The 25,687-nt window shown below is 38.7% G+C and overlaps 1 protein-coding gene and 1 non-coding gene across 4 annotated transcripts; both read left to right on the top strand.

The window, feature by feature from the left end:
- Positions 1-6,382: 6,382 nt before the first annotated feature.
- On the top strand, positions 6,383-25,512 carry LOC110913219 (TMV resistance protein N). 3 transcript variants are annotated; one of them, XM_035987208.1, is made up of 5 exons: positions 6,383-6,548; positions 6,649-7,197; positions 23,228-24,320; positions 24,433-24,717; positions 24,959-25,512. In XM_035987208.1, the coding sequence occupies exons 2-5, from the start codon at positions 6,695-6,697 to the stop codon at positions 24,980-24,982; spliced, it is 1,905 nt and encodes a 634-aa protein (XP_035843101.1). In that variant the 5' UTR covers positions 6,383-6,548; positions 6,649-6,694; the 3' UTR covers positions 24,983-25,512. The 3 variants fall into 3 exon arrangements, with proteins under 3 accessions (XP_035843101.1, XP_022013759.1, XP_035843106.1); XM_022158067.2 differs by having other exon boundaries at positions 6,383-6,524; XM_035987213.1 differs by lacking the exon at positions 6,383-6,548 and having other exon boundaries at positions 6,590-7,197.
- LOC118490001 lies at positions 18,962-19,068 on the top strand. The gene has a single exon (XR_004888012.1). It is a non-coding gene; the product is annotated as a small nucleolar RNA R71 (small nucleolar RNA).
- Positions 25,513-25,687: the final 175 nt, after the last annotated feature.

Raw genomic sequence — 25,687 nt, forward strand, 5'->3', positions numbered from 1 at the left:
GTTTCAAATTATTAGTATCCATTAGGCGAGAGGAACATCGTTGCTTTTGATGTTCTGAGTGAGACTTTCAGAATGCTTCATTTTCCAGAGAGTATTGTAGTCAATCCTTGCCAAGGGCATTTTTTGACCATCGTAAAGAGGCTGCATTTGATTGTTATTGGAAAGTCTGCTGAGCTAACTGCTGATTTACTCAGATATGAAGAAGAAGGCTGGATGAAGGTGTTTCTTTTCAATAATCCTCGTGTAGTTGATTATGTAGATAGGCGCCAAAGGACTAATATAATTGAAGACAACAAGTGGCTGATAAAAAGCATGTGGGAGATATGATTGAAGATGATCTGAGCAACGAACTTCTGAAATACCTCCAACATGTTGACAACTACAATGGTCTGAAAGGAGCTTTACTTATCGAGACTACTGTTTCACCAATTGATTAGGATCCTGTATTTTATTGAATGCTGTTTGATGTTTTGACAATTGTAGTTTTTATATAATTAGTTGTGTTAAAATTGTTAATCATGTTTGTTATTTAAATTAAGTAAATGAATATTTATGTTTGAGAGTGTAAAAGCTTGTAATATTGGCAAAGGTCTGTTTAAATGATCAAAGCTCTGTTATTGGGAACAGATGTTTCAAAATAAAACAGTGGTTGATACATCTGTTGACTTGGTTCAACAGATGGATGAACTTTGTATGTTGTTTAGCCCATTGATTTGGAATTAGTATGTTGTATTCTATTGATTGCTGTTTGCTGTTTTGAACTTTGTTTATTATATAGTTACCTCTGTTTGACACTTGTAGTTTTTATATAATTAGTCGTGTTAAAATTATTAACCATGTTTGTTATTTAAATTAAGTAAATAAATATTTAGGTTTGAGAGTGTAAAAGCTTGTAATATTAGCAAAGGTATGTTTAAATGATCAAAGATCTGTTATTAGGAACAGATGTTTGAAAATAAAACAGTGGTTGATACATCTGTTGACTTTGGTCTACAGATGGATGAAAACAGGTGTTTGGAACTACTGTTAAGAAAACTGTGGATGAAACCTCTGTTTGGTTAAAATGGTGGTTGAAAACCACTGTTGGGTTAAAATAGTGTTTTGTGGAGGTTGAAGGGGATTGAAACGACTGTTGGGTTAAAATATAGTTTTTTGGCGAAGGAACATGCTTGAACTACTGTTTATATAATGACTGTTGTTAAAGCTCAGTGTTTTAATCCACTGATAGGCTATCCAGTGATAGTTATAGTCAGCTACTATTTTCATTTTCATCACTATAAACTACTGATATTGATTCATCAGTGGTTTCCTAACAATTGTCATCCATTATTCATCAGAGGTTGTCATGTGGACAGTACTTAGCCGTCAGATCTTTTGTAACCGCTGCCATGTCAGCATTCAATTTTTCCACCTATAAAACCCTGATCAAAACCCCAAACAGGGTTTTGACTGTCGAGTCGAATTCAAAATTCCTTTCAAAAGCAGTTTTCACCAAATTCTCTCAAATCACTCATCTTCTTCCTTCGTTCTTAACTACCTTTGATTTATCATGGATCTTCCATTCAAAACGCGTCATAACTACGTGTGTACACTTGCAAAAATAAGTCAAAACACAGGTTTTCATTCCGTGATTGATGCACTTTCATCTTCAAAGTACAAAACTTTGTTGACCTGCAATGAAATCATCTACCTGGATACCCAACGAGAGTTCTGGAAAAATGAAAAGCTTGAAACTAAGGACAAAAAGACCTTAGCTATTACTTCATCAATAAGGGGAATTCCAACGGTCATCACACCTCAAACCATTTCAGAGGTTTTTGAAATCAATGATCTTACAGGTAAAAGCTCTTCCCAAAAACAGAGTACCAAACTGATTTCATTGAGAGAGGGTATGAAGAAGAAATGAAAAAGGATACTTTAGAAAAGGGCAGTTTTCCACCTGCTCCGAGGTTTTTATTCCATACCCTCCTGATGTGTGTATCAAATAAAACAGCAGCTTTTAATGAAATACCATTGAAAATCCAATACATGGGCTATGCTATCATGGCTGAAGAAAATTTTAACTACTCTCAGGATATTTTCAATGATATGGTTAAGAATGATAATAAAAAATCATTTTTATTGTTTCCAAGGTTTGTAAGTTTTTATCTTCAAAAGAAATTTTCAAAGGATAATGCACATGTGCTTATCCAAGGAAATCCTATTCAAATAAACAGTCTAACTTCTGAAACATTCACAAGGCTGTCAAAACCTTCAAAAACCCAAACAGAGGTACATGAGCAGAATTTAGTATCAACAACTGCTCCTCAGGCCTCTGCTATTGAGCCCACTGCTCCTGGTGATCACAGAAGCATAACCCTATCTGTGAAACCCACACCAAAAATCACCAAAAAGACCAAAAAGAAAACTATCCAAAAGCCCCCCCAAACCCACCAAAAAGGTGACTCTGGAAGACGAGATCCCAGAGGTAACACCTGTGACAACACAAAAGTCACCTGAAACCACCGCTGCTACTTCCTCACAACAGATGGAAGAAAGATCTCAACCTGAGCCTAAAACTTCTCCTGCGTCCTCTCAAAAGGATCATGTTGTATCAACAGGGACACCACAATCAATGATACCTCTGTTGGATGCACTTGATATAGCTCAGATAAAAATCAGTTCTTCTCAATCACCTGTCAATGAGAATATACCACAACAAGTGACTGAGTCTGATGTCTCTATCTCTGCTAACCCACCAATAGTTCAAGTGGAGCAGCTACTACAGGTGTTGAACCCACTGGTTTACACCTGGACAGTAGTTTCATTAGTGAGACTCCCTTGAAGGCAATTTCTTCTTTGGGAACCATAGTGTCCACTGGTGTGTTTCCATTATAAACTGGTGACCTTAAAATGGTAAGCTCTGCTGAAGAAAGAAGTCCCCAGTACCGAGAACAAGGGGCATCAGTGGATGATTTTTGGGAAACTTTTCCTAAGTCAACCACTGATACAACCACCACTGGTGGGAAATCAGATGATCCCATTAACTTGGGTAATGGTTTAAACTACAAAGAATTGATGGAGAGGGTTGATAAACTTGACACATCTGTTGCAGAGATCAAAACTATGCTGCAACACTTGTTACAAGCTCAAAAGGCTACACCCACTGCTGCACCATCTACAACATCTGCTCCATCCACTGCTGAGCTATGGCATCTGTTTCAACCTATGCTTCACAAACAAAGACAATATGCAGATCAACAGCATGAAGTTCAACTTCAAATGGTCAGAAATGTCATGGAAGCTAGGTACAAAGATACTCAAGCAGATATCAAAGCTATTAAAGCTCATCTGCTTCAAACTACTGGCACTGCTCCTCCTTCAATCATCTATGTTGAAAATCCTGATGATGTCAAAAAGGGGGAGAAAACTAAAGGGAAGAAGGGAAAAGAATATGGTTTATACATGCCACCGGATCGAATGTCCAAACTTGTGGTAGAAATCCCAATGCCAAATGGTTCCAAAAAGGTTGATGAGACTCAAAATGCATTTGTTGTTTCATGTTTAAAAGGTTTGAGGAGGAGAAGAAAGTTTGGATGGAAAAAGAAGAGCACGGTACTTCTAAACCTAAAAGAAGATAGCCTACCAGAAAAGTAAGCCAACCCAAAACCACACCTTCCAAAACCACCAAATAAACTCCTCAAATCCCCAAAAGTTCCTCTCATCAAACCTCCAAACCAACAGATGTTAAAACACATGTTGTATCAACAGTTGTTGGTACTTCAGTTGTTTCAACAGATGTTATCTCAACAACTGCCATCACTACTACATCAACCCACACTCAATCCACTGCCATACCAAAAACAATATCACCACCACAAAAACCAGCTGCCAAAAAGCAGAAAACAAGAGTTGACACATCAACTGTTGTAGTGACAATAGTGGTTGAAACACCAGTTGTTTCAACAGCTGTTAGTCAGATACCCACTACTTCAATCACTGCCACTCAACCCACAAATACACCACCAACTTCTCCAAAGCACAAAAGGAGAAAGATAACAAACATTGTACTAGAAGATGACACTTCCCCAACTCTAACGTCTACACAACCACTGTCCCTTGTCACCATTCCAAACCCTGTTCCATTATCTTCAGTTCAACCCTTTAATCAAAACAGTGTCATTGTCCCTGCAGGAGTACAATATCCTCTGGATCTTCCAGCAGTCAGGGAGGAAATCAAATCCTTGTACTCTGAAGAAGATCCTGAAAAGAGGAAACTCCCATCTGTTCAAGGTTATCCTTTGCCAAGAAATATAGAAGAATATCTCAAAATAAAGGCCCAACAAGCAGAAAATATATCTAAAAGAGATACAGAGGGAAAGTCTGACAAAGAGATTCAAAGAAATTATCAATACCTGCTCACCAAAGTTAGAACTTTAGAGCAGTTTTCAAAAGTCCTTTGTCAGAAATTATCAAAAAAAGATGATGAAAGCATGAGAAATGACTATCTTGAATACATAATGGCATACAAGAAGTACATGGCAGAAAAGTATCAATACAAAGAATGGACCATCAGTGAACTGCAAGAGGAGACAACCAAAATTCAAAAGATGATTCAAGACAAGGTAAAGCAAACTCCTCCAGTTTGGGCCAATTACAAGAAAAATGTACCAGAAAGGACCTTGAAACTGAAAAGAATGAAAGAAGAGCTGATAACTGCTGATTATGGGTTAATGAACCAGGTTACAAAATGGAGAGAAGAAAAGGTGTTAGCTATCTACAAAAAGTTGGAAGAGTTAAGGAAGAAAGATCCCACTGCTCCTAAAAAGCCTGATTATCCGGAAGCAGTGGTTCCAGTCAAACAACAAAAAATGCCAACCAGGAGACCGACCCACTGCTCCACATGCTAGCATCCTTTATCAAAGAAGGAAAGAAAAGCAGATGGATGAATTAACAAAAGAAGACAAGGCTAAAGAAGAATACATCATCAAAATGGTTCTTCAGACATTTATGGAAGAAAAACAAGACTCAGCACAATCTAAACTTTAAGTATTTACCGACTGACTTATTTATTTATTTATTTTATTTATAAGTCTATATAAATATAACTATACTCATCGTTTATATTTGTTATGCATGGTTTTCTAAGAAACGACCCGTGTTTGCACACGGGTCTTACCGCTATACTATATAATAAAAGAAACCAAATGACATGTGTCATTCATTGAAGGTGTCTACGTTTTAATTTGCTGCCTTTTCATACTTATCTTATATCAATTAATTAAATAATAAATAATCAATTAATATAAATCTTATCTTACTTTGAATGTCGGATAGAATCATTCTATTTTTTTTAATAGAATATTATCTTTGAATTTAAATTATAAATTTAAGATATTTTTTAAATAATAGCACAGAACAGTAATCTTAAACTTAAAAAAAAATAATACGTTCATATAAAAAATTTAAGGCCGGAGGGTATGGAGGCGCCACCAGGGCCACCTCATCACCTATAGCGCCACTTGGCGCCATCGTCCCACACCCTGCGATTCAAGAAGGGGCGCTATGGGGGGGGGGGCTCCATGTTGGTAACGAGCAGCAATCGCGAAGAACGGGGAAGGATTGGTTAAATGGGGGGGGGGGCTATAGCTTGAAGGGGCTTTATCCCACACCCTTCAAGTTAAGGGAAGAGGCCTTAAAGCCCCTGTGTGACGTGACGTTGACGTGGCGTTGATAAAGCCCCTCCCACACCCTCCAGCCTAATACATAGGGTTACAAAATTACATTTATTTAACCCGTGTAATACACAAAAATATAACTTTTCCTTATTATTTAGTATATATAATTAGATTTATTCAACCCGTACAATACACGAGTTTTATAAAGATATAACTTTTTTTTTATTTTTTAGTTTATACAATTACATTTATTCAACCCGTGTAATACACAAGGTTTTTAGAGATATTTTTTTATTATTTGGTATATCAAATTACATTTATTCAGTATAAAATTACATTTGTTCAAACCGTGTAATAAACGAGATTTTTAAAGAATAATTGTTTTAATTTTGTATATAAAATTACATTTATTCAACTCATGTAATACATGAGGTTCTAACCTAGTTTTCTTATATGGCAATGTGAAGAGTTGTGTACATTTTGTAAACAAAAATTAAAAAATTAAAAAATTAAATAATATAAATAAAAAACTTTTCTATCTACAATTTTTTTCTTCTAAAGGGCATAAATGATAAAACATATCTAACTTGAAACAGACTCGAACAAGAACATGAAACTCGAAACAACACAAATGTCAAAACACCACGAGACCATAAATAAAACAAAAGACTCTACCCAAAACCAAAAGGCAAAGAACACTTCTTCTTTTAGTTGACTTTATAGGTTAATACAACTTGTTAAAACATTACTTCACCATACTTGTGCGGTCAACTCTCAAAAGTTGTTGCTGAGTTTCCAGATCGCAAGTTAGTGTTCTTGGTTCATCTTCATAAAACTTATGAAGATCTAGCAGGTTCCAGGACTGAGGTTTGTCTTTTTAATTTCCAGAAGGTTATCACAAGGTTATGAACTCCCTGATTTATATTAATTCTACATGATAATATTCCTGATCCTTCTCTGGTGCGTTTTTTGTGTTAATTTCGTATTTCAGCTTCGAAATCAAAATTCTGAACTTGATTGGTTTGGTTTCCACATCAATGGCATCTAAATTGGCCTCTTCTTACTCTGCTCCAGCCTCATCTTCTGGCTCGTGGAGTTATGATGTATTTCTTAGTTTTAGAGGTGAAGATACGCGTAAAGCGTTTGTTGACCATCTTTACACTGCTCTCAATCAACGGCTAATCCGCACTTACAAGGACGATGAAACACTTCCTCGAGGTGAAGTCATCGGTCCATCGCTCATGAAGACTATTGAAGAATCACATATTGCTATCGTAATATTCTCTAAAAACTATGCTGATTCTTCGTGGTGTCTGGAAGAGCTTGCACATATTATGAAATGCAAAGATGAGAGAAAACTAATTGTTATGCCCGTGTTCTATGGTGTGGATCCCTCGGATGTGAGGAAACAAAAGAGCAAATTCGGAGAAGCATTTGCCAAACATGAGATAGAGAACATCACGAAAGCCGAGTCATGGAGAAAAGCACTTGCCGATGTGGGTAACATTGCGGGATGGGAACTCAAATACATCGCCAACGGGTAATTTCTTTTTTATTTGATGTTTATATATGTTTTTACAACTTACGTTTATTTGTACTTTGTATGTGTAAGTTGCGAATGCGCCGCTTGCATATGTGTGTGGGCGCTCGGGGGCTAAAAGTGAAATGGTACTAGTTTAACGTTATTTTACTAATTTCGTGAAAATAATGTTAAAAGCGGCGGATGGTTAATCAATGCATCATGTGGTGACGTTGATAGCTGAAAGATACGGGGTGCATGCACCAGTCAGTCTCTGTCCCGATTGTTTGAGTGTTATGTGTCTTAGATCCAAGGCTTGATACAAAATTACAATTGAGCCGGGGGTCTCACTGGAAGCAGTCTCTCTATTCCTACGGGGTAGAGATAAGGTTTTCTACATTTACCATCCTCAGACCCTGCCATAGCTTTGCTATTGATAGAATTTACTGAGTATGATGATGATGATGTGTAAGTTGCCAGAGTGTGGCCTCGTTTAAATTAAGAGAGCCCTAGGTTGATCTTGGCTTGTTTTCAGCCTTTTATGCAAAACTTGAACTCGGCTCATGATTGGTTGTACATGACTAGGCTTGACTCGAAAAGGCTCATCTGCTAGAAGAGCGTAAGTATGACTTGAGCTCTGATCATGAACCTGTGATGGTGCGCTTTACCTGGTTAAGATTTTTTTAACCTTGTTAATGAGCTCGCTGGCCATAATCTAATTCAAACAAAAATACTTGTTAGGCCACCTAGTATACTCTAACACCCATAGGTGTTAATCCTAGTTGGCATCCGTTAACACCTGTTAAACCGCTCCTGAAGGGTGTTAAGAGGCATTAAAAACTTTACATGTTAAGAAGTTAACTAGGAGAGAGAGGGAGGGAATCAAGCATTACAAAATTTGGCAAAAGATCAAATACAAATAATCTTAACATACTAAACATACAAATTGAAGGAAAACCCAAAAAGAGAAGGTGGCATTTTTGTAATTACCACCAACTATCAAAGTTACAACAAAAAATACCTAAAAAAACACAAATTTTTTTTTAACATTTTATTTCGATAGCAAAAAAAAAAATATATTTTTTTTTGCTGCTACTAAAAGTAGCGATTTTTTAATAAAAAATGTTAAAAAAATAAAATAAAATAAAATAATTTGTGTGTTTTTTTTTATTTTTTTAGATTTTTTTAGGTTTTTTGAGGGGTTTAGTTTTTAGCATTTTAGCTTGGGTGTGTGTGTGGGGGGGGGGGGTTAGGTTTTTGGGGGTGGGGGGTGGGGGTTAGGTTTTTTTAGGTTTTTGGGGGTGGGGGTGGGGGGTGGGGGGGGGTTAGGTTTTTTTTTAGGTTTTTGAGGGGGGGGGTAGGTTTTTTTTAGGTTTTTTTGGGGGGGGGGTGGGGGGAGTGGTTAGGTTTTTTTAGGTATATTTGTAGAGTAACTTTGATAGTTATTGATAATTACAAAAATGCCACCTTGTCTTTTTGAGTTTTCCTTCAATTTGTATGTTTAGTATGTTAAGATTATTTGTACAAGAACTTTACCCTACAAAATTTGCAAACACACACACAACAACAACATGCTATATATAATATATATGTATTTTAATTAATTATAAGGGGCGTTAATACGGTTAAACCATTTCCTTGGTGTGCGGTGAAGTGAAAGAGGGTCAAGTAGGTGCTGTGGTGCCTACGTGTAGTTAAGGGACGTGAAAGTATACCCATAGCCTTATATGATATGATCTTATCTAAGTTACCACTAATTCCTGTTTCTTTTTGGTCCATTATTTACTTCCTAGTTTAGAGGATATTTTAGTGGAGTGATTTATGTTTTTGATTATATAATTGATGTGGCTCCTTGAACGATGTATCAGTAAGAAAAACATATCAACAGATACAAAACTGAAATGGTATCAGAGCGAGTTTCTATACCGCTCGACAAATCAACCACAAACCCTAATCCCTATTAGCCGCCAATCATTACAAGCAATTCATCAACAGACAAATGGCAGAAGACGAGCAACGCCATGCTATACCCAGGGGATGGAAGGCGAAAGCCAAAGATGTTGCGTTTCAAGCTTGTATCCCAAACTGAGATGGCGATTTCGGTTTCTGCTCCGCTCCTCAAAACAGCAAGCACGAAGCAACCTGTGTTGAATCTTACCCAATGTTGTAAAACAAGGTCTTGAAGGCAACTACTCCCCGAGTAATCGCTACAAGGTAGCCTGCCGAGGCTCGAGTACTCTCCACCTAAGCCAAGTACTCCCCGAGTACTCTCCACCTAAGACGAGTACTCCGGGAGTACTCTCAACTCCAACTAGAGAGCACCTAGCGACTTTTGCGGCCATGATCTTACCCAGACTCAAGCCCCATTCCAGATTTAAACATTGAACAATACCATGTTCTTTAAAACCATCTTGCAAAGAAACGAAACACGTACAAAAACAAGTCACACCCAGAAGCCAACATGATAGATTAGGCAAACCAAGGTGATGATTGGATTATCGTTTCCGGTTGCACCGAACACATAACACATCGAGCCGGATGGCTAGAAGGTAAAATGGTATCCAAACAAGAATACCAGGTTATCATACCAAATGGCGATTCCATACCCGTGGAGGGAAGAGGGACTTGCAAACTATCAAACGGAACCACCTCAAAAGGAGTTTACATGTCCCAAGATTCAAATGCAACCTCTTATCCATTAGTCGTTTATCAAAGGATCTTCAAAGTTCTATAACCTTTTACCCGGAATTTTGTTTTATGCAGGATTTGCAGATGAGGGAATTGATTGGAATGGGTAAATGCAAGCACGGGTTATATCGAATCGAGATGGTAGAGAATAAAATATGATGTCAACAATAGAGGTATCACACAAAAGAATAGGTCACTTCTGGTGACAAACTTTCTCGTTTTAATTCGTTAAGAATGTTTCGTTTAAAACTCTGGATTGTGATTCATGTGCCAAGGCAAAACACACCCGACCACCTTTTCCGATTAGCTCCATTAAAACCCAAGAGTGTTTTAAATTATTGCATTGTGATATATGGGGAATGTATAGAGAACCTTCACTATCGGGGGCACGTTATTTTTTAACAGTCGTGGACGATTATAGTCATTCCGTTTGGGTTTTCCTCGTAAAACACAAGTTTGAAGCTTCTGACCGTTTGATTTTCTTTCACAAGATGGTCAAAACACAATTTGGCAAATTAATTAAAATAATTCACTGTGAAAACAGAGGGGAATTCATTTGCAACTGAAAGGATGATTTTTACAATGAACAAGGGACAATTCTTAAAACCACTTGCCATACACGCCACAACAAAACAATGTCGTTGAGCGCAAGCATAGGCACCTTCTTGAAACCGCAGGACCCCTCAGGTTTGAGGCAAATTTGCCAAAAAGGCTTTGGGTGAGTTTGTCTTAGCCGCCTACATAATCAATCGCCTCCCATAAAAAACGTTGACAAAAAAACGACATTTGAAGTACTTTACGAACAAGAGCCCGATTATGAACACATGGAAGTTTTTGGATGTTTAGCGTATTTTTGGAATACTGACACAAAGGGAGACAAATTCGAATTAAGGGGGAGACCTGAGGTATTTGTGGGTTATCCACCGGAAAAAAGGGGTACAAAATTTACGATACATAACACAAGAAAAATCGTATTGTCAAGGGGTGTTAAGTTTGTTGGAAACATTTTTCTTTATTGCAATGCCAAACTGGTCATAGATAAGAAAACGAAAACCTCTTTAGTTTTCCTCCATGATATTATAAGAAATGGAAAACCAAACCATTGGCCCAAATGATGATACTGGGCATGCGGTTGATGTTGAGCCCACCGCCAACATTGAAACCCAAACTGAGCAGCACCTTGAAGAAGGAACATCTATAATTGTGAAAACCCGTGTATAGTCTGTGAATGAAAGCCATTGGGGCTCAGGCCCACATCCCGCAAGACCACCAAACCAATAGTGAAACTATTCACGATGAAACCGCCGAAAAAGTAATGAGCCCATCAAACAACAAAGAATCAGAAGTCGACCAAAGCAACTAGAAGACTTCATCGTTGACTTACCATCATCGATCGATCAAACTTTACCCACGTCCGATCAAGCGCCCTCGTTGGCAACGGTACACCCTCTAGCTAATTATACTTCTTATGAAAAGTTTACTAAAACCCATAAAGCTTTTTTGGCGGCGATCAGTTCAAAAGATGAGCCAAAGTTATTTAAACAAGTTGTGCTGGATGAACTGTCGCAACCCCGACCCCTGCCTCGTGAGGCAGGCGGCCACGACCTGCTCAGAGATGGTGGTATCGGTGTTTATTAATTTTGGCAGCGAAAATTTTCATCAGGACCGTTTAGGAAATATTTTTATCAGAGTTAAACACCAAACATTTTATAATAATAAATCATTGGGATAAAACCCAAATTCATTTGACAGTACATTTGTAGGGATAAACCCTAGTTATTTGAAAGCAAAAACTCCTTTTTATTTAGGTAACTTTTATAGCCACTTTTCTAAGCCTTCAGTGTTCTGACTGCTCTCCAGCTGGCTTCTATTAGCTTCGTACTAAGTTACCTGAAACGCGTTTTAAAAAGTTTTATCAGCAAGAAATACTGGCGAGTGAATCCCAGTTTAATCAAAATAGGTTTTATCATTTTACAGCATTGAGGGCAATCCAGCAATTACATTTGTTTATATCTACTTTAATTACCACCCACGGTACTGCCAATCCTGACTTGTGGTAATGTTACTACTCACAATGTAGTAACAAATTTTGTATACAAAACCCCAACATACCGACAATAATTGTAGAATACAAATACTCAATCACTGTTAAATATAAGTTAAAATAATTGAGGTTTTGTAAAAATAGTTTTAAAAGAGGAATTACTGATAAAAAGGGTTTACAAAAAGAAGGATTACTCACATTGCTATTTTATGTACTTCCTGGTAACTTCCTGGTTATAATATATTAATTTAAAAAATGCGCATGTGTTAGTATAATAAGCCAATTTACATTAGTTATATCCCCGAGACAGAACTCCAATGACTGAGTCAGATAGAGCCTTGACATGCGTCACGGAGCACTAGATTAATCGGGTAGGGTAACTAATACGTAACCGGGGGTTATAATACTTACAACGAGGCAGAGCTTCGCTTTTTAGGGGTATAGTATCCCGAGGGTTTAGACTATCAGAGAATTTGAAAGAAGAAAGGAAAATGAACGGCGACTGAATGAGGCCTCAAGCCTATTATATAGGCTAGTCGAGGGGTCCCTCGCGCCCCGCGAGGACCACCTCTTTCTCCTTCACGCCCCGCGAGGGCCTTAATGGCGGCTGTAGGCTTGTCGAGTCACATAGTAGCCTTCACACGTAACCGGACACGTGGCTGACCAGGGTGTCGCCCAGTGTCACTGGGTCGCGGCCCGCGACAGACCTAGAGTAATGGGTCGTGCCCCGCGAGAGAGGGTAATTATTATTTTTATTTGATTTTTGATGATATTAGGGTTAAACGGGTTCAACTAGAGGTTTCCTGGTATAATTTTGGGCATAACTCCTGAGCTCTTAATAAAATATGCACTCGCGTTAAGTATAGTAACCCAATTCAACTTTATCAATATATCACGAGACAGAACCCCAATGTACTTAGTCGGGCAGAGTCTTGACATGCGTTGGTGTGTCCTAAATCAATCGGACAAGGTATCAACTCAGTGATCAGGGGTTACAACACTTAAAACGGGGCAGGACTTTGGAGTATAATTGGTATAATATTTAAGAAAAGGAAAAATAGAATTTATAGAATGGAAGAGAGGGAGGGCGATGAGAAAGAATGTGGGCAGTTGGATTTGCTCCAACTTTCTCTATATATACTATGGTTTTTGACTTGGAGATTAAGTTTCTTTTGATCTTATCATTTCCACGTACAACATACGCATATGCAATAGATTACATTTCAATTGTTAGTCAAGATTCCATTTTTTTCTTTTCATTTCAATGTGAAAGTACACATTTAATTAGTTAATATTATTTATTATTTTATTAATTTATATATTATAATTAATTCAGGTGCTTCACTTATTTGGCGCGTATAACTTCCAAAATAGGACGTTTTATAAAACAATAAATATGTCATTAGAACGAGAATACTCTTATCTACATTTTGAACCAAGTTTCATTAAAAACGGAGTAAATTCAAATATAATGTATTTTTAAAATTTAATTATTAAACGGTTCCTAGGTCTGTCTAGGTACTTTATATTTCTAACAGTTAACTTACCCATGATCTATCCATTTAATAACATAAGTTTTTATATACTTTATTTTAAATTTTATAAACAAATTTTTTTGGGAATGTTACATGAACATTGGAGGAAGCAATGGAATAGGAAATATAAGCCTTGGAGGCAAATGGAACATGGACCCTCGAAGAGTTGCTAAAATCAAAACGAGCTAAAGACTCTTTTAGTGCATATTGTGTGTGTCCACCACTGTACGAATAGGCTAGATAGAGCGTGTATTAAATATTTTATAGTTGAGAGTGAGATACGAACATATGACACTTTGGAGAAGACAAGTGCTGATTCGCACGGATGAGGACTCATCCGCACGAATGAGTCATCCGCTCCAAACAGTCATCCGCCCTAAAGTTCATGTTTATAAATAGGAAGTCATGTGTTCGAAGTTCATAAGTTTTGGGAAAGGCTTGAGAGACCTTAGATTTCTCTCCGGCTTGTAAAATGATGTATGCTCTTTCGGTATTAATGGAAGTTTCTACAATCTTGTTAATCTAAAAGTTATGATGCCGAAATAACTACCAAACTAGCTTTATCTTATCCAAACATCCGTCTAAACCGCCGTTCCGGATCCTAACAAGAGTCGAAATGGATCTATAAAATTAAGTACAAGCCAAATGGTCAGAGATTAAACGGTACAAGGCAAGACTCATGGCAAAGGGGTTCACTGAAATGGAATGGGTCGACTTCCATGACACGTTTGCTCTAATAGCTAGACTCGTGACACCACAGGCACTTCTTGTCGTAGTTATTAAGAAGGATTGGCTCATCCATCAATTAGACGTCAACAACGCCTTTTTGCATGGAGACATTCATGAAGAAGTCTACATGAAAATTCCACAAGGATTCAATAAAGGAAGGGATGGTAAAGTTTTCGGTGAAGAAAGTCGTTATATGGCTTGAAACAAACCTCTCGAAACTGGTATCAAAAGTTTACTTCCGCTATTTCGGCCCTTAATTTCAAACAATCGAAGGCTGATCATTCCCTTTTTCATTTGCAAAGAAAGAAACTCATTCGTTGCCTCCTTGATATATGTTGATGATGTTATTATCGTTGGTGATAACCTATCTAAAATCCATGCCAGAAAAGTTATCTTAACGAGACGTTTAGCATTAAAGACCTAGGAAACTTAAAATATTTCCTAGGCATTGAAGTGGCTCGAACAAAAGTGGGTTTAGTTCTTAGCCAAAAGAACACACTCTTGACATCCTAAAGGATTGTGGTGTTCTAGGGTCCCAAACTAGCGCCTTTCCCATGGAAGAAAATCTAAAATTGGGAAAATATGATTAAGGAGCCAGAGTAGATGCCAATCAATATAGGCGTCTTATAGGAAGGCTATTTTATTTGCAAGCAAAGTGGCAGCTACAAGAATCTTAAGGTACTTAAAAACAACTCTGGGACAAGAAATTTTGTTACCAAAGGAAGGTGGCACCAACCTCACCTCGTTCAGTGACTCAGGTTGGCTCGGATGCCCATGCTCGAGAAGATCGAGAACTGGTTACTTGCTTCTCTTGGGGGAGCCCCCATCTCGTGGAAATCCAAGAAGCAATCTATCATGTTAACTCCTCGGTGGGGGCAGAGTATCATGCCATGGCAACCACCGTAAGTGAAGTTTTGTGGTTACATTGGCTCTTGAAAGAACTTGGGCTGCCATTGATGACTGTCGTTAGGGTCAATCAAAAACCTAAAAAACTATGTAGATAGCGTAAGTGGTGTATCATATCCACGAGGAATTTGTGGTTAATGTTCGGTTATATCTATAATCTAATCTATTCTAAATTCGGAGGTTTTAATGATTGTTTGAAAGAACACGAAAATTGTTAAGAAAGTTATTATTAATAAGAGAAAAAGTAACCTCCGCCCGGAATCCCAATTACTCGTTTTTAACACAAACATCTGTTTACTAATTAAAAACACCACATAGACATGGCCTTGGATTAATGATTTTGATTAATTATTAAGGATAGTTTTTAAGATTCACCATATAACCTAACAACCCGTTTGATTATATCAATTACCCACCAATTTATTAACCCGCTAACGATGCAAGTATATCGCCAATATGCTTAATAAACAACAAATAATTCAAATATAATAACCGTTGCACAAAATCAACACAAGTAATCAAGCTTTACCAGTTCAAAAGAATCAGAAACAAACATTCATATAAAAAACAAGCAATTGTTCATCCGAGAGGAAGTCACAACGCGTTTAGCTGCTCATGGTTGTCATTACAACTTCAATCTTGATCAAGGATGGATTAGACATGAAAAGTCAGCTTAAACGGATGAAAGTTCTGGTCAGAATCGCTGGAACTTACTTCACATACCTCACGGGAGATCACTCAACACTCGGCCGATTGTGTATTTTTGTGAAACACTCGATACCGGCATGGAACGTACTTTTACCGTATGCTTGTCAAGTGATCAAATCTCCTCCTTTTTAACTATGAACCTTTGTAAATATTAAGAGGACTTGGGGAAGGGTTAGGTTTGGGCTAAGGGTAGGTGGTTTTTGGTTAGTGGTTAGTAAAATGGCGAAAAGCGTAAAAAGCGTCGGTTGTCGTAAAACTTTTTGTTTTTGTGACATTTATTCAAACTAAGCACATTCAAACAAGATTTCTTTGAGGAACTTGTTTGGTTATTGCAACATTCTCTTTTTTTTCATGTCACAAGACAACCGAGCTTTTTACTAAAACAAATGGGTTTGAAAGAAAAAGGTTTTGGTGAGTATTGGGTGTTTGTTTTTCGGGTTTTGAAACGAAAAGGTTTAGGCTCAAAGGGGTTAACTAGGGGGATTTTGGGTAGTGATGAAAAAAAGGATAAAAATAATGGTTTTGAAGAAAAATGGGTTAGTCCTAATGCCTCCATCATTTACTTACTTGGGTTCAAGTTGGTAAGGACCAGGAATGTATCGTCTTGGCAAGTTCTAGAGCGTAAGAACCAAGCGGCTATTCACACAAGAAACAAAAAATGAGCATTTAGTTTAAAGATATATGCATGTATGCTCAATAAAGGCTCAAAACATTGTGGGAATGGGTTTATAATGTGATTAAGTATATATAATCAGATTTTAAACAGATTTGTCATGCCTTTTCATAATTTTCTTATTTGGTTCTTTTTATCACGACGCTATCGGTTGTAAATTTGTAAAAACATAACCTTTTAAGAACTTGTTATTCCCAAACTAAACCAAGACAAGTAAGAAAAAATGAAAAATTTTTGAAAAAATTTGGGGTGATTAGCGGTTCCAATAGAATTTTGTGTAAGGCTTGTTATTTGGACTTGCAAGATTCAAGATTTTAGCATCCCCCCCCCCCACACACACACTTAAATTACACATTGTCCTCGATGTGTCCCAAAATAAGTTTTTAGGTTGATTCGAATGTGAAAAAGTGTGTTTAAAAACATGTTTCATGTTACTGGACATCTGGCCACGGCCCTGTGTGGTCTGGGCATGGCCCTGTGGTCAAATTGCTAGTAACAGAATTTAACAGAAGGCTGGCCACAGGGCGTGTTCAGTGGACACGCCCTGTGGTCAGTTACCTGATCTGGAGATTTTTTTGCAGAGCCCGGGCATGGGGCGTGTTGGGCTGCTGCACATGCTGGAATGTTGGAAAAGTTGATGGAAGGCTCTGTTTTCATGCATGGGGTGCGGTTTTAACGTCCCTTTGGCAGTTTCCACCTTTTCAAGTGTGATTTATTCCTAAAAAGTAAGACTAAACTAGAAAACATAAAAGTTAAACTAAATTAAAACTAAGGATAGTTCTGCGGAATGCCTCCGTGGTGCGCCACGTTTATAAGGGTCCTTGGCTAGACCCAAAGTCAGTCACATGTTACCCGAACGGGATATCTCGCATCTCGTGTTGCACCGTCGGAGAGCGTCATCCAAGCTTGAGTCTATGACATCCATGTAGTTGACCGGATCGTCCTCTACTCTTTTCCCGACCACGAATCTCATCTCCTTGTCGCCAACCCTTAATGTTAGCTTCCCGTCACTCATATCCACCATGGCATGAGTGGTGGCAAGGAATGGGCTTCCTAGAATGAGGGGAACTTCGGTGTCTACTTTCACGTCGAGTATGACAAAGTCGGCCGGGAAGACAAAGTCTCCGACTTTTACCAATAGATTCTCGACGACACCTTGTGGGTATTTGATAAACCTATCGGCGAGTTGTATGCTCATCTTTGTGGGGCTCGTTTTACCTAGTCCGAGTCGGTTAAACATTGATGCGGTCATGAGATTGATGCTAGCCCCAAGGTCGGCTATTGCATTTCGTATGGGTGATCCCCGGTGGAGCAAGGGATGGTGAAGCTTCCTGGGTCGATTTCTTTTGTGGGAGTTTGTTAAGGAGTACGGCAGAGCATTCTTCACTTAGGTTGACCAATTGCAAGGTTTCAATCTTTCTTTTGTGGGTGAGAAAGTCTCACATGAATTTTGAGTACTTTGGCATTTTAGTGAGGATTTCTACAAATGGGAGATTGATATGCAATTGTTTTAGTAAGTTTAAGAACTTTATGAATTGCTCGTCGATCTTTTGGCAAAATAACCGACCGGGGTAGGGTGCCGAGGGGTTTTTGGTAGGTTCGGAATTTTGTGAGATAGTTGATTTTTGGTGGGTTGAGGGTGACTTTATGGTTTGGTCGGGTGAATTGTTGTTAGTTGGGGGTAGTGGTGTTTCCTCAGGACCTACGGTTCGGTTTCTTAATGTTATGAGGTGTACTTGCGCCTTTGGATTGATTTCGGTATTGCTAGGTAATGTGCCTTGTGGTCTCTCGGAGAAATTTTGGGCTAGTTGACTTAATTGTTTTTCAATATTTTTAATACTAGCTTGCTGGTTTCTAATGTTGGATTCCATTTGTAGGAATCGATCCGAGTACCTTTTGTCGGTTTCGGAGATGAGGCGTGTGATGAGATCTTCAAGCCTCTCTCAGCCCCATTGTTGTTGTTGAGAGAAATTTTGTGACTCATTTCTTGGTTGTTGTTGAAAGTTTGGTCGTTGATTTTGATTTTGTTGGTTACTACTATTCCCGGGCTCCCTCCAACCAAGGTTAGGGTGGTTTCGCCATCCTTGGTTGTAGGTACCCGTTAGGGGACTCGACGGTCTGGGTCGATTATCAATGTAGTTTACCATTTCCGTTTGATTTTCCATTTCTTTCGTACAACTCAAATTTTCATGTGTGCCACCACACCCTTCACAAGCCATAACCGAGACCGTTTTTGCCATTTCTAACTTTTTGATTTTTGAAGATAGGCCTCGATTTCGGCTTGTAAAGAGGTGTTCTCATCTACTTTATGGGCGCCCGGCGCAATAGATTTTGAGCCTCGGGGTGTGCCATTGAAAATTGTTTTGAGTAATTTTCTCAACTTAATTATAGATTTCATTTGGGCATTGATTACCTAGGAGTCCCCCGGAACTTGAGTCAAGTGTTTGTCTCGTGTGTGGCAACAATCCATTATAGAAAGTGGACACTTGTTTCCACACCGCGAGACCATGATGAGTGCATTTCCTCAATAGCACCTTGAATCTTTCACAAGTTTCATATAAGGATTCCCCGTCCTCTTGTGAGTATGTATTTATTTCAGTCATTAATTTAGCGGTTTTAGAGGGCGGGAAATACTTATATATAAATTTTTGGGCAAGTTCATCCCAAGTGTTTACCGAACCACTTGGGAGGGTGTTAACCCAAGCCTTGGCTCGGTCTTTTAGTGAGAATGGAACATTCGGAGGCAGACGGCGCCGTTTGATGCTTCGTTGATTCGGACTGTGTCACATATTTCCAAAAAGTTGGTAATATGCAAATGGGGATCTTCACCGAGTGGGCCATGAAAGGTTGCGGAATTTTGGAGCATTTGGATCAAATGCGGCCGAAGTTCGAAGTTGTTGGCATCGACGTTCGGTGCATTGATGGCGGCTCCAAGATTTCCGAACGTGGGCCGCAGGTAATCCATTAGGGTACGCTGATCCGCCATTGGGAGTTGGTCCCCCGAAGCCTTCTCTTGATATTTGGCTTTTAGTCTTCTTCTAAGAAAGCGCTCGGGTTCATCTAGAGGTTCTTCTATGTCTTTATTGGGACTGGAGCTCATGCACTGCGTAGAGAATTCAGGGCCTGCGATTGAGTTCTAAGTCCTACGATAAAAACAAAAAAAGAATGTCGGTCAGATTTCTCACCACGGCCCTTGTGGTCAATGACCACGGCCCGTGGTCGTGTTTGCAGTTGTTGTTTTCTGGATCCCATTTACTGAGGAGTTCAGCACGGCCCCGTGGTGCACCTCCACGGCCTCGTGGTCACCCTTCTGTAATTCAGAAAACAAAAACTGACAGTAAGAATAATGGGGGCACGGCTCGTGCTGAGCTTCTGCAGAATTTGAAAAACTAAGAAAAAATCCTTAAAAAATAGAAAAATAAATAAAAATAATTAGGCCGTCGATTTTAAACTTTCTTAAAATCCTTGTGTCCCCGGCAACGGCGCCAAAAACTTGGTTTTCATTAAGTGCAAATATGATTTTATTAATATTTTGAGCCCGTTTATGCATTAATCAAGTTTTAAATTTATAAAACTCAATATTTACTAACACTAAACACACACTTGGGTAAGTGCACCCATCGCGAGCGTAGTATAGTGTTGGTAAGATACCGAGGTCGTCCAAGGACACAAGAGCTTTTAATACCGGTTTAGCGTCAACGTCTAATCGATCCAAATTTTGAGAAAAGAGTTTTTTTTTTAAATATGAAAATAAAACTAAAAATGAAAAGATAAATAAAATGAAAAACAAATAGACAAGAAAGAATCACTTGGATCCAACTCATATTTAATATATCCTTTGATGATTTCGCACTTTCGGACTTTTAAGAGATTATCTTAGTTATAGTAGTAGGCCCGTCTTTTGAAGGTGACGTTACCCTCAACGCAATGGTTTGAGTCAGCAGGGATACAATCCCAAAGGGTCGGAATATTGAAAGACAATTAAGTTAGTTATTAATGCGAAAAGTGGTAGCTTGAAGGTGACGTTACCATCGGCTAAGTGGTTTGAGTCAGCAAGGGTACAATCCCAAGAAGCCGGTTTAAAGTATTAATAGTAGTTTACATATGAGGGATTTTAGCTATTCGCACCCTCGCCATCCAATACCGTTGGGCATTGAAGGAGGTCCTAGTAAGCTTGAACCAAGTCCTCGCAGGATCTATACACTGAACGAGACAAGAACTTTACCAAACCATCCTCCTAACCCCCTTCCAGGTAGTTAACGCTCTTTATATAGACCGTAAAGACACGAATGAGCAAATCAATGACATCATGAAGAAATGGTAAAGAAAATTCATTTTCAACATAAGAAACTAGTTATTAAAGTCATTAATACAAACCCAATTAAAAAGTACCGAAAGATTAAATCAAAAGTAATACATTAAAGACTTGTCTTCACCAAGTGATGTAAGAGTTTAGCCAAACATGGCCTTTGATTGCCAAGAACTTTTACGATCAATCTTGGATCCCGAGACTACTACACACTCTAAATATGGATGATGGATGATGGTTGTGGGTGTTGGTGTTGTAGTGGTGGTGGAGTGGTGGAGTGGTGGCAAAGTGGGAGAGAAGTGGTTTCCCAAGGGATGCCTTTGAAGTGAACCAAGCACCCCTATTTATAGCCTGAACAGAGTCTTGACCACGGCCCCGTGTCCAGCTAACACGGCCTGTGGCCATCCTTTTCTCTTCCTTCATTAATTGCAATTGTCAGTAGAGGGCCCCACACGACCCCGTGTCTTCTAGGCACGGCCCCGTGGTCAACTCTTTGCTGTACTATCAAGATTCTGCAAATCTAAGAGTTGACCACGCCCCGTGGAGAACTGGGCACGACCCTGTGGTGGGCGTAGAAGCTTCTGCAAGTTTGTCTTATTGTGTAGGGCCTGACCACGCCCCATGCCAAGCTGGGCACAGCCCCGTGGTCAGGTTCAGTCTTCTTGTTTTTTTTTTTTTTTTTGCTTTGGGGATGTTGCCGAGGGGTCGGGCATGTCACTTTATTCCTTCTTCTTGTATTTATATTGGTTTTGGTTGCTTATTTGTTACTTTTGTTCTTTTAAGCTCGTTTAGTCCTGTAAATCCAAAAGGAAGAAAGAAACGCGCTTTTTCCAACATTAGTACTAAAAAGGGGTTAGTTTTATACCTCATTTGATATAATTTATATCTTGCATTTTGCACACATCAGCAACAATACAAAGCAACGAAACCCGGTGGACATTGATCAATAGATTTATCACAACCCGGAGCAACCGGATTGAAAGATGAATCAATACCCCAATGTTCACAAAAGGAATCGACTTACTCTTGTGTTAATCGAGAAAAAGTTACTCCCATATCCTTCCTCGCACCCATTGCTCCGAATGATGATCAAGGAAAATCAGAAAAAAGGAGAAAAAGAAACTAACCTGGACGACCGAATAGAGAGAATTCAGGAAATCTTGTTGCGGAAAGATGAAAGTAAAATGACAGTTATGTAATTTGAATAACAAATTAAAGGGATAATTAATAAAACCCATCGGTTATTATGACATGGGGAAGAGAACCGCCGCCTAAAAAACTGTCATATGTCAAATCAACTGTCTAATCAAATTCAAATTTATACCGCCCAAAACCTTGAAGCGGGTAACCCTTAAAGCCTTTTAGACCAGACGGTATGAGGGCCGGCTTAGGCCCGACTTGGCCTGGAGCCGGTCCCCCATACCACCCCCCTCGGTCTGGCTAGTCCGCAGCGTCTCCCACCAGCCGTTCTTGACGGGGCTCAATTTCTCTCTCCTCACACACACACAACTATACATACATACGTATATGTATATAAAGGGGTTCATCCCCCACCCCCTAGGTCCATCCTTTTCAAGCCCCTCCTATGTGGCGGTGACGTGGTGGCCCATCCCCTTGGGGATGAGGCTCTCCATACCCTCCAGCCTTAGCAAGCAAAAGTATTGTGTAAAAGTCAGAAGCCTTTGAACTTACACCCCAAATACCTCTGACTTGGGGGGGAGGGGCTGATGACGTGGGTAGCTCAAGCTTAATAAATTGGCTAGAATGCAATGCAGCTTAAAGGGTTGAAAGGTAAAAAGGTTTGGAATTGACCAACTGTCGTGAACAGCAAAAAGCATGAGACAGTGCCCGGTCACATCACACTTTACGTGTGTGAACTCCTCCACTCAGCAACAAAAGGAGCATGTGGGGAGACACATCCTTTTACCCGCAGGTCCGAAGCCTTTAACCTACCAAAAAAGGCAAGCCCTCCACTGCAACCATGGATCACTAGTCAAAGGTTACTTCTTATAGCTGACTCCTTCTCTATGAAGGACAACACATTGTCATGCAGCTAAACATTCCGAAAACCTCACTTCTTCTCTCTTTAACTTGTCACTTGCATGTTCTATTCTTCACTCAGTTCAACACTATCACATTGCATACAAACATTCTGGGTTGAATATTCTTCAATCCAGATTTCAAAGCAAGAGATACAAAAGTGACCCAACCCTATGTATTGCATACGTGAGGGACCCCACGTTAGGCAAATTAAAACCCTTGAACCCTTTTGCCTAACCAGTCCAACCAGTATCCTTGGTCTTGTATTTGTTGTAGCAATAGTTTACATTCCTTATTTAAACGAAAGATCATAAGCCAATAATATTAACTACAACTGTTTATTATATTGACTTTGTGACTTTGGATTATTGCTTTGTAATTGCCAGAATACACTACTTATCTATATATCCAAACTACAGGTATGAATCAAAGGCGATCAAAGAAATCGTTGATGAAATTTCCAATAGACTGCTTTCCTTAAATTCAGATGTTGAGGAAGGCCTTGTTGGATTGACGACCCGTGTTCAAGAAGTGAGATCACTGTTAAAAGTTGGTGAGGGTGGTGTGCGCATGGTTGGGATATGGGGCATTGGGGGAAGTGGTAGGACTACTCTTGCATCTTCCGTTTATATGAAAATCGCTCACCATTTTAAAGGTTGTTGTATTATTGACAATATACGGGAGAAATCACGCAAATATGGTTTGATGAGTCTGCAAGAAAAACTTCTATCAACTATTTTAAAAACACAAGTGGGAGTGCGAAGTGTTGGAGAAGGAAAGTTCATGATAAGAAGCAGGTTAAGACATAGTAAAGTCTTAATTCTTCTTGATGACGTTGATGGCGTTGAGCAACTGGAGGTCTTAGCTGGATCACGTGATTGGTTTGGTGATGGGAGCCGAATTATAGTAACAACGAGAGACGAACATGTGTTTGCCTATAAGGTAGACGCAACCTATTGCGTCCCATTATTACCGATTGAAGAGGCTATTCAGCTCTTTAATAAGCATGCACGTAATGAAATAGAGCCTATAAAAGATTATGAGGCTCTTTCATTACGTGTGGTTACTTATGCTGGTGGGCTCCCATTAGCACTTAAAGTTTTAGGTTATTTTCTGTATGACAAAGATGAGAAGGAGTGGAGGAGTACCTTGGCTAGATTAAAAGATATACCCGAACGTGAGATTTTGGAACAACTCAAAATTAGTTATGATGGACTTGGAAGTGTAGAGAAAGAGTTATTCTTGGATATTGCTTGTTTCTTTAGGGGGGAGAGAACAAATGATGCAATGGAGATATTTGAAGCTTGTAGTTATCACCCTAATATAGGAATAAAGGTGTTGCAACAAAGAGCACTCATAACGATTGTGGATGGTAAGTTCGATATGCATGATTTCGTTCAAGAAATTGGGTATCACATTGCTAGAGGGGAACATCCTAATAGTCCTGAAAAACGCAGTAGGCTTTGGAACAGTGAAGAAATCCGAAACATGTATCTTGGGGATGCAACAATGGTACATATTAAGCTATCTAATTTTTCAGATTATACATTATATGTGTACTGTGTTATACCTATAAAATATATAGTCTAACTCCATATGTACATTGTTTTCTCCTTTGTTGCAGGAAAATGACAAGGTTGAAGCAATACAATATTTGTATCCTCCTAATGATCATTCATCATCACTCTTCTGTAAGATTGTATCAAACATGAAGAAACTAAGGTTGCTTAATGTGGGATTGTTAGAATATCACAATCTCAAAGGGCCTACTTTTCTTTCAAATGAGTTGCGGTGCATTTATTGGGATGGGTATCCTACAAGTCCATTCCCGAACAATTTCCAACCAATGAAGCTTGTTGTACTAAAACTTACTAACAGCTTGCAAAAAGAACTTTGGAAGGGTTACAAGGTAATATAATTGTTGTACATGAATTAATACAACATAGCATTAGATATAAGTGTAACTTTACAAACTAATATTAGATAACAAAAATCCTATTATTATGTATTTCATGTAAATTAGGAGTCTCCAACTGAAAAAAAACTGTTTCTTTGCGTGTTTCTATGGTTGGTTTATCCCATTTTATATATACATTTTAATTCTTGTAACATCTGATATTAACTTTTGTATGGTTGTAAACATAACTCAGGATATACCACATTTGAAAGTGTGAACTCTATAATATGAAGAATCTACTCAACACACCAGATTTTGATGGGCTCCCATGCCTTCAAAAGTTGATACTCCGTCATTGTGAAGAGTTAAAAAAGATCCATCCGTCACTCGGTCGTCATGCAAGTCTGGAATACATATATATATCAGAGTGTCCCAAGCTTCGAATGTTTCCAACGATTGTCCAAATGGAAAAACTCGAGACTCTCGAAATCAAGTCATGTCACAAAAGTTTGCAGTTCCCACAGATCAAATCAAACATGGAAAGCTTGGTAAAGTTGTCTTTGAGCTTTATGAGGATAGATGCTCTGCTCTTGTTAATTGGAGAACGATGTGCCAACCTTGTTTCGCTAAACTTGGTTGATTGTTCTTTTTCAAAAATCACAGAACCCAACTTTGATGGGTTAAAACATTTGGAAGAGTTTAAATTTACTGAGTTAAATCATTGACGATTTGACGGTGCTAGACCATCTTTGGTACTCTTGGTTGATTGTAATTTAATCTTGATCACGATTCACTCTAGACACGGTTTTTGATGATTGTAGCAACCTTTTGATACTCCTTACTGAATCTTTCACAACATAAATATAAATACACTCGATAGTAATGATCTTAATAGTTTGGGACTGTTTTGAAATCTAGAATACAAAGTAGTCATGCATAAATATGTTTTATACAGATTCGAAGGTAAATACATGAATGATGC

This window comes from Helianthus annuus, chromosome 2 (assembly GCF_002127325.2).
Source record: "Helianthus annuus cultivar XRQ/B chromosome 2, HanXRQr2.0-SUNRISE, whole genome shotgun sequence".
In the NCBI taxonomy this organism is placed as follows: domain Eukaryota; kingdom Viridiplantae; phylum Streptophyta; class Magnoliopsida; order Asterales; family Asteraceae; genus Helianthus; species Helianthus annuus.